The sequence below is a fragment of the Oncorhynchus tshawytscha genome, linkage group LG12 (assembly GCF_018296145.1).
Source record: "Oncorhynchus tshawytscha isolate Ot180627B linkage group LG12, Otsh_v2.0, whole genome shotgun sequence".
In the NCBI taxonomy this organism is placed as follows: domain Eukaryota; kingdom Metazoa; phylum Chordata; class Actinopteri; order Salmoniformes; family Salmonidae; genus Oncorhynchus; species Oncorhynchus tshawytscha.
In genome coordinates this window covers 35,229,276-35,242,346 of record NC_056440.1, presented here as the reverse complement: position 1 = coordinate 35,242,346, position 13,071 = coordinate 35,229,276, and the positions used below count along the sequence as shown (strand labels likewise).

The 13,071-nt window shown below is 40.6% G+C and overlaps 1 protein-coding gene across 8 annotated transcripts in view; it reads right to left on the bottom strand.

Moving 5' to 3' along the window:
* Positions 1 to 2,868: 2,868 nt before the first annotated feature.
* LOC112263040 (citron rho-interacting kinase) overlaps positions 2,869 to 13,071 on the bottom strand; it is a 60,763-nt gene continuing 50,560 nt past the window's right edge. For all 8 annotated transcript variants that reach the window (XM_042331642.1, XM_042331646.1, XM_042331645.1 and 5 more), the window contains 3 exons: positions 6,196 to 6,369; positions 5,023 to 5,314; positions 2,869 to 4,061 (listed from right to left, as the gene is read on the bottom strand). In XM_042331642.1, the coding sequence (XP_042187576.1) occupies positions 4,038 to 4,061; positions 5,023 to 5,314; positions 6,196 to 6,369 (490 nt within the window). In that variant the 3' untranslated portion in view covers positions 2,869 to 4,037. The remainder of the gene's footprint in view (positions 4,062 to 5,022; positions 5,315 to 6,195; positions 6,370 to 13,071) is intronic.

Sequence of the window (13,071 nt, the reverse complement as noted above, 5' to 3'; positions counted from 1 at the left end):
GTTCAATGGTTGCCTAAATTAAACACACCTGGTCTTCCGGGTCGGTTAAATCAAACATGAAGTGCCTGCGGCCCTCCAGGACCAGGGTTACCTACTCCTGGTGTTGATAATGTTGACAGCTGGTATTATGACAGACAGCAATTCAGCACTGGCTCTCTCTTACACACGGAGTCCCTGACTGGGAAGATCATCTGATCGGAATGACAGCACGGTGGCGTTGTCACTTGATATCAAATACATAATACGCTCATGGGTTTTGTCTGCCAGGGAGAGGCTGTGGAAATTAACTCGTTAACTTTGCCTTCATGCCCTTCACTTACAATTAGGATGACCCCCCCCCTCCTAATTTACCCAGCAGGCACTGGGACCATGGTGGTGCTGAAGTGGACATGACATCATGTTCCATCCATCACAATCACGGTTTAATAGGAAGTGATGTAATGGTTGTCACTAAGGGATGTGCTTCTGTCATGTTTCTGCATCAGTTTCCTCCTGTAATGACAGGAACTCATTTAACAATATGTCCTTGTTAGCAGGAGGGGTGAACTAATTACCCAACACTGACTGCTTAGTTATTCTTGCTATTTGTTGAACATGAATTTTTATTGTAGAGCGTTCATTAGAGCCATAAATGCATCACAACGTGTCCCTTTGAACATCCTCATAGCCACCCTTGCATCATGTCCTATATAAACCAAGGAAGTGCTGGATAGTACAAGGTGATGAAATGTATAGTACAGCGTCTGTGTGGAACTTCCCGTGACACTAGAGGGTGCACTTCTCCTGGCTGGTTAGCGCAGTCTTCACCAGCTGAAATGAGATGAGTAGCTTCATTTATCTCCTCAGACACACCTTACCCTGCCCAAGGGCCATTCAATGACCTCCTCGCAGATACATTTTTGTAAAATAAATAATAAATGAAATAATATATTCACATAAGTATATACCATTAAAGAAACTGTATAGAATCCTTGAGTAGTGGTTCACTAAATTGGTCAGCAGAAGTGTTTTTTTTTTTTTTTTCATTTGTAAAAAAAAATTTTTTTTTTGTCATTTTTCTTTTTGTTGTTTGCAGAAAAAAACAAAGATGGATTATTTTTTTTCAGAGGACATGGTGTTCCTTTTTTTTGATGCTGCCGTGGTTTTACCTTTTTAATGCTATCACTACCTTTTTTCATTATTTATTTGATTATTTTTTTTGTTGAATTTTTGTCTCAAATTTAGACTATTGGATTGCCACAGGATAATCAGCGTTTATCAGTAGTGGATCTGAAGGGCCATGAGAAGATGACCCAAATCAATAAGAGATGGCCTATACTCTGATACACTGGTGGTCCAAAACAAGCAACCCTTGCTATACCCCCACTCATAATACATATACACACTACCTCTACCATACACAGATCCAGACAGAAAGTCCACACGTCCATGGACACAGAGATCGTCTCCCTGCCCTCGCAGTAGTTCAGATTTGCTTTTCAGATGTTCATAGTCAAGAATAACCTTTTTGTTATTGATTTAGTGTTTTACAAGCTATCAGTTGGAACATTAAAAGTACAAAACAACCCTAGACTATATCCTGCTCAAGACTGCCAATCATTAATACTGACACCTATTGTACTAGCAAGGACACCGAATTGAGTTGCAGGATTTCAGCAAATTTGGTTATAATTCACACATCTCTATTGGATCAGCCAGCCAATGTGCAAAAGGGCCACTGTATAGTTTGGACAGCCATTTTGTGAACTATTTGAGGGACAAAACTCGGGACTGTTGATTTCTTTCAATGCCCTTTTGAATCACTTTTAGCATATATGTTTCAATGGGCTGAGCTGAGTAGTCCATAGCTTCAGATCTCAATGCCATGCAAGTCTTTTTGGTTATCATTTCCCAAACTGAGGTTTGACATTGAGGGCTACATAAGGTCCAAAGTAATGTCTGGCCACTAATTTACTTCTGGCTTCTAGCTGTGTCCCTGCCGCCCTCTGCCATGTCGAGCACGAAGCTAGTGGGTATAGGACCGTTTCACCATCACATGCATGATGGGCACCAAACTTGTCAATCCAACAATCCATTAATGTGAATGGTAAAAATATATTTAAGTGACAATGTTTTTGCGCAGCATTTAAGTTTATCAGAGTATACACTGCCACAGAAATACATTGAATAATAAAGCTGAAAATGAAAGTCTGCTGTTCTCGTCAGTATTATGTTACCCACAGAGGGACTCATGAGGAATGAGCCTGTTTTTTCTTTCGGTGCTGTTGTGGGGCATGGCTGGATGTGATGGCAATATGTGGTAGGGGTTGTATTTTACGCATTGTCTGTCTGGAGGATCTCTCGCTACTTTTTGACCAGTTGGAGTTTTTAAGGATCTTGGTCTTTTGCTTATTACTGTTCACTGCCCATCAAAGTAGTTTCCTGTACGACGCATCGCTTCAATGGCACGGTAATCAGGTGTAAATGCAAGTGTGTTTGGGAGTGTGTACGAGATTGTGTCTCTCTGTCGGAGGGAGACTGGTGCCAAGCAGTTTTAACACAGTTCTGTAACAAAGGGAACACTTATGTGCTTTTCTTTTCCACCTTTTCCCTTCTCTTTAACAAGCAATTTCAACCTCATGTCTCTGTCCAAGAAGACTTTATAGCTGTTTCCTGGAACAGGACATAGCTGTTTGTTTATTATCTATTTTGTTTTGTTGAATTTGCTTTAAAGAGAATTACATTGATGTAGAATTAAAGTAAAATAAAAATGGGCTATTTCCATCTATCATTTGCTAGCCGGAATCATTTCTCATGCAAAAGTTAATGATATGTAAACTGTATGGTGTAAAAAAAGAAAATAATTAAAAAGGCATCTTGACACATTGCCAGGGTAGCTCAATCATGTTTAATGCGTGTACATTTTCAAAATTCAAGAAAACCTTTAGTTGTCTTGTATCGATGTATACTCATTGAATGCAAATTTGTGTAAATACACGACAGAAAACACAAACCCAAAAATCAAGGTAAAACTACTACTTCTGCTCTGAAATACTCATGCTCTTTGATGTGACAAATGAAGCTTTTTTTGTTGTTGTTTTGTTTGAAAAAGAAGCGATTTTTATTTTTTTTAAACCCTGACAATTACTGGACTTCATAGATAGTTCACTGCACAGAAGTAAGAACAGGACATCTGTACCATAATAAGCAGCTGCAGACTCCAGAACGAGCTGAGGGCATAGTTAGCCGGCTCCACTGCCTGCTGTTTCAAATCAGACAAAGCTTATAGGCTTATTATTCATCTTAGGTATAGTTAAACAACACAAGGAACACTTGTAGCAAAACATTTGTCTGTTAGAAAGTATGGTAAGATACGCGTTGTTACTAAGCAATCATATGCAATTAGATATCAAAGTCCGTCTAGTCAAGAGGACCATACAAAGTTGATCCAAAAAGAAGACTGGTCATGTAGAAACAATGAATTTAGAATCCTGTTCAAAGTAAATCTCAAGTGAAAAGCTCATGTGCATTGCTCTCTCAGAACACATTTTATTTAAACGGTACCTGGGTTATTGAATGTTCGCATGATTGACCGGCCATAGAAAAGCAAAAACTACAGTATTGCATCTGGGATGATGAGATTTTGAGATTGGATTTCGAGTCTCCCTGCAACATCATTAGAAACACTTCTTTAAAAAATATAGACTTGGCTCTACCAGCCTATTATTCCCTTTTATCTATAAAAACTGGAACAACAATATTTACAACTTGATTTTACTACTTATAAACAGTGTATCATAGATCCATAGGGTTTCCCTGCAAACGCTGCTCTGTTAAACAACCATTTCCATGAATACAGGTATCAGAAAGGACAGGATTGTCAAAGAAAATGTCCCCAGTGCAACAGTGTATGTGTTGGTAAATGGATCACGATTGCACTATATACAGGCGATGGGGTATGACTTGGTTTTCTGGTTGGTCGCCCCTCGATGGCGTAGCCATGTGCAGAGTGAACAGAGGCTCACACAGCTCCTCTTCTAAGCCTCTCCTTATGTCACTCACACAGAAGACTGGTCCCATACCTGAAATGCAGAGAGAGCCATAGAAGATCAACTCTACTCATGTGGGTCATTCCACCAATTAGGTTCCTTTTGAGTAGTGTAAACAAACCTAATTTTAACATTCTGTCATCAAGAGCACATTTTCAACGGAATAAAAATCAATATTTTTTCATCTGTAAAAAAAAAAAAAATACTATTAAGTGCCTGTCAACAAGTAAGTGCCAAATAAAATAGCAGGTTTACAACTTCATCTATCTGCCATGAATGGAAGCTTGTTGAGTGCAACAGCGAGGGGCAATAACCATTTGTTACAACATTTCTAGCCTATCTATGGGTAACAGGGTTGACGTGTTATGTTCGTCCTACTCAGTTTTCCACCAGGAAATGGCCAAAAACAGTAGAACCAACTCATCTGCTTTTACACTATGATTTGACTATTAGATGTTCAATGTCTCTTTAAAAAAATATAATAAAAATAGTTTCACCATATTAAAACGAGCGTTCAGTTCATGTAACAGGGTTGACCTTAAAATGAATCACTAATAACATGATATAAATAATCTTCAGAATTGACTTTGTCAAATCAACAAAATAACTAGGGCTCTATGATGGTGGAAACTTGGAGAAATGTTGGGGTTAGGTGGGTTAAAATCTTCATAGAAGTCAGTGTGTGCACAGATGGCCATGTTAAAATGCTGAGTTTTGGCACTTTAGCAAGTCTATATTCATATTTTAAAAATCTGATTTATTGAATTTTTCATGTCTTAAAGGGCACTTCATTTAATATAACAAGCTTTTACAATTTATACATTTGTGCACAATATCTACTTAAAATATTAATGGGACGCAAAGGGCACTCATTTCGTGGAATGACCCATGTAGTAATGGACCGTAGTGTACCAAATTCACAATCAATCCTAACATTTTTGGCCAATTGATGTAATAGTGATGGAATTCCTTGTGTGGGTGTGTATGATTGTACCTTATTGACAGGGGTGAGCTGTGTGCGGCGGTCAGAGCCGGTGTGGAGACGTTGGTGGTCGTCAAACCTCCCAGGGGATCTCTCTCTGCGGCTGTCTAGTCTGGGGCCTGGGGACTTCTCTCTGTCCAGGGGGCGTGCCGGGGACTTGTCCCGCCGGAACTCGGTTCGGCCCTCCCGGTAGCGGTGTGGTGTGCTGGGCTCACGGTGAAGCCCCTCATGGCTGCCAGGGCCTGAGGCCAGACGCTTGGAGATGTGCTCTGTGTATGTGGGTGGACCTCTCTTACTGGGGCTGCTGTAGAGACGAGCAGAAGACAAATAAATGTATGGAGACAAATAAGCTGCTGTTGTTTCAGCTCAAATTAGAGACAAGTCAGGGATAAAATCATTACCATGCAGATTTGGGCTTTAATCGACAAAATAACAATGGCTGCGATACACTGAGCGAACAAAAAAATAAGAACACCTCGCTAATATTGAGTTGCACCCATTTGCCCTCAGAACAGCCTCAATTCGTCAGGGCATGGACTCTACAAAGTGTCAAGCGTTCTACAGGGATGCTGGCCCATGTTCACTCCAATGCTTCCCACAGTTGTGTCAAGTTGGATGTCCTTTGTGTGGTGGACCATTCTTGATACACACAGGAAACTGTTGAGTGTGAAAAACCCAGCAGCGTTGCAGTTCTTGACAAAAACTGGTACGCCAGGCACCTACTACCATACCCCGTTAAAAGGCACTTCAGTCTTTTGTCTTGCCCTCTGAATGGCACACGTACATAATCCATGTCTCAAGGATTATAAATACTTCTTTAACCTGTTTCCTCCCCTTCATCTACACTGATTGTAGTGGATTTAAGTGACATCAGTAAGGGATCATAGCTTTCACCATGTCAGTCTTTCATGAACAGAGCATGTGTTCTTAATGTTTTGTACACTCTGTGTATATTTGGCTTCCAAGCTTTGCTAACAGCAATGCAAACTCAGAACAGTAGGTGGCACTGAAGCCCCTTTCAACATTTAGCACAAGACTTGTGACGCAGTGTATCTAGTATTCTAGTTTCCTTTGTTTACTTGTATGTGCATCTACTACCCTTCACCATAGATGTAGTTAATGGTACAGTAGTTCCAGTCCATTAGCTAAAGGTTTGGGGTCTAGAACATGACAGAGAGCGCTCACCCCCGGCTGGAGCCGGTCCTCTGCAGCTCCCCAGACTCCCTGACCAGGTTGCCCTTGCAGCAGATAACCCGCAGCTTGTTCTGATAGGACGAGGCCAGGTAGATGGCCCCGGAGGAGATGGCTGGACCCAGGTAACGGGGGTTAGGGATGTCCAGATGGGCTAGAACTGGAGGGCTACACACAGGTACACAGACACAAGCCTCATTTATACCTGGTTCTAACATGCTTCCTTTGTCTTGATCTTATCCACATTGTGATTGTGCCCACGTTGTAGCTGTTGCATCTACACATGGTAGTAACATGTGTCTCTCTTGCGTCCACTGTGTCCAGATATGCTGTTCCCTCCCTGTATGCAAATCATTTGACAGATATTCTTTCAAAATAATATTTGTATTTATTTGACATAAAAATACATCCCCTCATGAATGGTCTACCATATAGCCAGTTAGACAGATTTGGACAGCAATGATTTAAAAAATGATACATTCAAAATGAGAGACTACAAGGACAAAACTGTTGATGCTACAATGATAATGAAAATATTTCATAAACCAGGAGAGGAATTGCTAAAAACTCAACCAAAGAAGAAAAACAACGCAACTGTCTTTTGCACCAAGTACACCGAGTGTTTGGAGAAAATGAAAGCAATCCTGACAAAGCACTGGCATATTCTGCAATCGCACACCTCTTCAAGGAACCCCCACTAGTGGTGTATAAGTGCGATCGCAATATTGGAGATCTGACCTGGCCCCTGAGCCCACTCAAACACTCTTGACACCCATTCCAAATGGTAACTACAAATGTGGCTCATGTGCACAGTGCAATAGCACTATAAAAACATCCTTCTTCAGACACCCACATGCAGGTTGAGAAATCCCTGTTAGGGGTATCTCATCACCTGTCCATGTGGGAAAGCCTACGTAGGACAAACGAAAAGACAATTAAAACAACGCATAGCTGAACACAGCAGCTCAATCGGGTGTAAGAACATTGACTATCCAGTAGCAGCTCACAATGTTGAAGCTAACCATCCCATCTCCTCCCTCAAATACACAGGCGTTGAGCATGTTGCTCTACCAAGGAGAGGTAACATCGAGATCCTACTACTATAAAAGGGAGGCTTACTGGATATATCCTATCTAAAAACATTGACCCCTAGTGGTCTGAATATTGACTTTGATCTCAGGCCCTTATGAACAATTCTCTCTTTTATGAGCAAGCCTTATAAATGGATCTATTCTTTCTACAGCCTATCAGCGTACACCCAATATGTTCCCTCTGTTGATGATGCTTATTATGCACTATGGTTGGACCAAAAGATCACATGTAACAAAAATAAATAAATGAAATAGGAAACTATTAAATATGTGAAAGTGAATTAAATAATGTATGTTGAAGCTAATATTATGTACAATATTACATTGTTTCCATATGATAACAATAGCCTATATTACATATTTTTTTAACAGTTTCACTCAATTCATTCTAAGTGACTTAATCATTATGACACACCCCTCACCATTGTCATTGGTTGCACTAATTGCACTGTTTGTCTACATAACCTGGTTAAAGAGTTAATGACATTACCCTGAAAAAGGCACAGTGATGCTGAAAGGTTGGTGATTTACCCAATAAATGACTGTGAGTTTATATATGGAGTGTGTGACACATGTTTTTTTGTATAGCTTTAAGAAGCATATTGATGCCATAAGGTAATGGTGTGACTTGTCAATGATTTTAGAGGACAAGATCATGATGGTTTAAATGATTTGACTGTCCAGATCTGCCTACACTTGTAAGATATCCAAACACAATGCTTTTCTGACTACCTCCGGATGTGATGTGGTCAGAAAGATCACAATCCGATCACAATGTGTCTTAATCGTTTACATCTGTCTGAAAATGTGGGCACAATCAGAATGTTGACAAGATCAGGACAAAGGACGCATTGTTAGAACCAGGTATAAACAGGGCTATAAATGCAGGGTTAGGACCAAGGCCTAGATTCAATCAGTTAGAGCGTTAAACAGCGTTAGCCGAGATCTGCATAAAATATGTTTTTGCGGTGTTGGACGTGTAACTGCTGTATGACCTGGCAAATGCCGTAGGTGAGTGGCTTCTTATGTGTCACAAAACACTCCTTTCATTATTATTATTCCTACTGCGTTAAGGCATCTCGGCTACGCGAAGCGAACATATGTGCGCACATACTCCCTAAAGACCTTCGCTTGAAAAACGATAAACGGCAATATTACGGTTTGTCCCTTTTGAGCCATCGTAGCACCAACATAGCAAGAAACACTTCCTCTAAATAGTCCGAATTTATTTAGATGTTTCTGCCAAGAAGGTCTTTGTCGCGCAATTTTAACTAAGATAACTAATGTTTGGTTCAGTATTTTTAAGTGAAAAAATGGGCTTGAAAACTTCTCTTGACATCAAACACTTCATGTTTAGGAGTAGTACTGTTATGACAACAAACACTCCTACTCGGAGTAGTACTGTTGACCAATCACCGACGAAGGGTTGTAGACTTCGGCTACTAAAGTCTTTGCACGAACAGCCCCCCAAAGACCAAAATGAACAAAAACGTCAAATGTTGTCATAACGCAGAAACTGTTTAGCTTTTAAAAGTAAAAAATGACACTAGGAAGTATATGCTCAATTGATTTTAGATATAAATGTCAAACCATTGTTAGGCTAATGTATGTTTTCATGTTCATTTGGATGGGGGGATTTTATAGCCATTTACATCAGTATTATTTGAGTGTCTGAACTTTTTAAGTTTACTGTATGCTTCCCAGTAGAAACAGTTTGCGCATATATCATGGAAACATTTTTGTACGTTTTTGGTCTTTGGCAGGGTTTTTTCCTGGTATTCATGCAGCAACAAAAAAATATTCAGTCAAAATTCGGTAGCCGAAGTCGATGCCCCTTCGTCAGTGATTGGTCAACAGTACTACTCCTAGTAGGAACATGAAGTGAATGACAAACATGAAGTTTGTCATTCAACACGACGACTAGTTTTGTTGCACATGAGAAATACTGCACCAAACTGCTTAGCCAAATGTAAAACTGCGATAAAGATCTCCTTGGCAAAAACGTCAAAATTAATGACAGATTTCTTGATTTATCTAAGATTAATTCTGACTATTTTGAGGAAGTGTTCAAAACTCATTTTATTTGTCACATGCTTCATAAACAACTGGTGTAGACTAACAGTGAAATGATAACTTGGTACTTATGGGTCCTTTTCCAACAATACAGAGTTAAAGATATATATTTTCAAATGAAAGCAGTAAAACAAATAAATACATAGTAAATAAAATGTAAAAATAGCATGGCTGTATACAGGGCGTACCAGTATAGAGTCAATGTGCAGGGATACGAGGTAATTGAGGTAGCGATGTACATATAGGTAGGGGTAAAGTGACTAGGCAACAAGATGGAAAATAGACAGTAGCAGCAGTGTGTGTGTGTGTGTGTGTGTGTATTGAGGTCTAAATACAGTATGTGTCAGTGTGTGGGTTCAGTGTGTGTGTGCATAGGGTCAGTGCAAAAAACAGTCAATGCAGGTAGTCTTGAGTAGCCATTTGATTAGCTATTAGCAGTCATATGGGGGTAGAAGCGGTTCAGGGTCCTGTGGGGTTCTCACCACCCTCTGTTGCGCCTTGCAGTCGGGTTTCTTTCAGTTACTGTACCAAGCGGTGATGCAGCTAGTCAATATGCTCTCAATTATGCCGATGTAGAACTTTATGGATTTGAGGGCCCATGTCAAATATTTTCAGCATCCTGAGGGGAAAGTGGCAGTGCCAGTCTTCACTACTGTGTGGTTGTGTGTGGACCATGTTAATTTCTTAGTGATGTGGACACCGAGGAACTTGAAGCTCTCGACCCGCTCCACTAAAGCCCAATCGATGTGAATGGGGTCATAATCGCCCCTCCGTTTCCTGTAGTCCACAATCAGCTCCGTTGTCTTGCTGACATTGAGGGAGAGGTTGTTGTCTTGGCTGCCAGGTCTCTGACCACCTCCCTATAGACTGCCTCATTGTTGTCAGTGTTCTGGCTATGAGGTTGCTACAGGGGCTCAAGAGGGACAAACAGTAATATTGCAGATTTTTTTTCTCATTTCTGAAGTGAAGGTCATTAGGGAGTATGAGAGCAAAGACTGCTGCTTCAACTGCATGAACTTCTAACTCGGCTGCATGGGGATTTGTCAGATTATAGTCGGGTGTGGTTTTGTTTCATCCAATGGCAGTGTCCACGATAAGGTAAAGGTGCCAACATGGGACGAATGTCATTAAAACATTGTTGGTTTGGTTGACAAGATGAACTCTGCTCATTAGTCAGTCATGCGCGGTGGACCCTCAAAGACTTCTGCAAATTTCATCTTTTGTCGCCTCGAGCTGCAAGCCAACTGCTTGTGTTTTTCAGGACGCTGCCCTACTCCCATTGATGTCTATGAGACCTTTGCCGCTTACGGCGGCTCGTGTGTAAGAGCCCTTGACCTGCAGCCAATTGACCAACTTCCCCTCTACTGGCCTCATGGGTCAACTGTTCTTAATATTTTTTGTTATTTCAGAATTAATCACCATTTTTGTTTAAAATCTGGTATTTCTATGTCAAATGTTTGTTATACAGTGGCCTCTGTAATTATTGGGACAGTAAAGCACTTTTTTTATTTTTTGGGCTCTTTACTTCAAATGTTTGGATTTGAAATCAAACAATGACTATGATGTTAATGTGCAGACTGTCAGCTTCAATTTGAGGGTGTTTTCATCCATATCGGGTGAACTGTTTAGAAATTACAGCACTTTGTACATAGTCCCCCAATTTTAGGGAACCATAACCAAAAGTATCACTTATACAGTGCATTCAGAAAGTATTCAGACCTCTTGACTTTTTCCACATTTTGTTATAGCCTTTTTCTAAAATTGATTGATGGAAAAAAATATATATAATCTACACACAATACCCCATACTGACAAAGCGAAAACAGGTTTTAAGAAAATGTTGCACAAAAAAATAATAAAATACCTTATTTACATAATTATTCAGAGCCCTTTCCGTTGATCATCCTTGAGATGTTTCTACAACTTTATTGGAGTCCACATGTGGTAAATTCAATTGCTTAGACATGATTTGGAAAGGCAAACACTTGTGTGTGTGTATATAAGGTCCCACAGTTGACCGTGCATGTCAGAGCAAAAACCAAGCCATGAGGTTGAAGGAATTGTCCGTAGAGCTCCGAGACAGGTTTGTGTCGTGGCACAGATCTGGGGAAGGGTACCAAAACATGTCTACAGCATTGAAGGTCCCCAAGAACAGTTACCTCCAATCTTAAATGGAAGAAGTTTGGAACTCCAAGACTTCCTAGAGCTGGCCACCCAGCCAAACTGTGCAATCGGGGGTGAATTGCCTTGGTCAGGGAGTTAACCAAGAACCCGATGGTCACTCTGACAGAGCTCCAGAGTTCCTCTGTGAAGATGGGAAAACCTTCCAGAAGGAAAAACATCTCTGGAGCACTCCACCAATTAGGCCTTTATGGAAGAGTGGCCAGACAGAAGCCACCTCTCAGAAAAGGCACATGACAGCCCACTTGGAGTTTGCCAAAAGACTCTCAGACCATGAGAAACCAGATTCTCTGGTCTGATGAAACCAAGATTGAGCTCTTTGGCCTGAATGCCAAGGGTCACGTCTGGAGGAAAATTGGCACCATCCCTACGGTAATGCATGGTGGTGGCAGCATCATGTTGTGGGGATGTTTTTCAGTGGCAGGAACTGGGAGACAAGTCAGGATCAAGGGAAAGATGAATGGAGCAAAGTACAGACAGATCTTTGACGAAAACCTGCTCAGGACGTCAAACTGGGCCGAAGGTTCCCCTTCCAACAGGACAATGACCCTAAAGCACACAGCCATGACAAAGCAGCAATGATTTCGGTACAAGTTTCAATGTCCTTGTGTGGCCCAGCCAGAGCCCGGATTTGAACCCGATCAAACATCTCTGGAGTGACCTGAAAATAGCTATGCAGCGACGCTCCCCATCCAACCTGACAAAGCTTGAGAGGATCTGCAGAGAAGAATGGGAGAAACTCTCCAAATACAGGTTTGCCAAGCATGTAGTATCATATCCAAGAAGACTCAAGGCTGTAATCACTGCCAAAGGTGCTTCAAGGTACTGAGTAAAGGGTCTGAATACTTGTGTTTTTGTTGGGGGTTTTTTAACCTGTTTTTGCTTTGTCATTATGGAGTATGGTGTGTAGATTGATGAGGGGGGGAAACATTTTAATCAATTTTAGAATGAGGCTGTAAAGTAACAAAATGTGGAAAAGGTCAAGGGGTCTGAATACATTCCGAATGAACTGTGTGTATTAAAGTAGTAAAAGGGAAGTATTTGGTCCCATAGTCATAGAACACAATGACTACATCAAGCTTGTGACTCATTTGTTGGATGCATTTGCTGTTTGCTTGGGTTGTGTTTCAGATTATTTTGTGCCCAATATACATTAGTGTTAAATAATATATTATGTCATTTTGGGGTAACATTTATTGTAAATAAGAATAGAACACTTCTACATTAATGTGAATGCCACAATGATTACGGATAATCCTGGCTGAATCGTGAATAATAATAACAAATATCATACACCCCCTAAAAAATGTTAACCTCCCTTGTTATTGTAGTGGTGAGAGGTTAGCATGTCTTGGGGGTATGATATTTGTGCGTCTAACTTTCTCACTTATTCACAATTCATTCAGGATTATCCATAATCATGGTAGCATCCACATTCATGTATAAGTGTTGAGAAACATATTCTATTCTTATTTCCAATAAAAAAACGCCTCCAAAATGACACAACCCATCTGTGTGAGGTGTT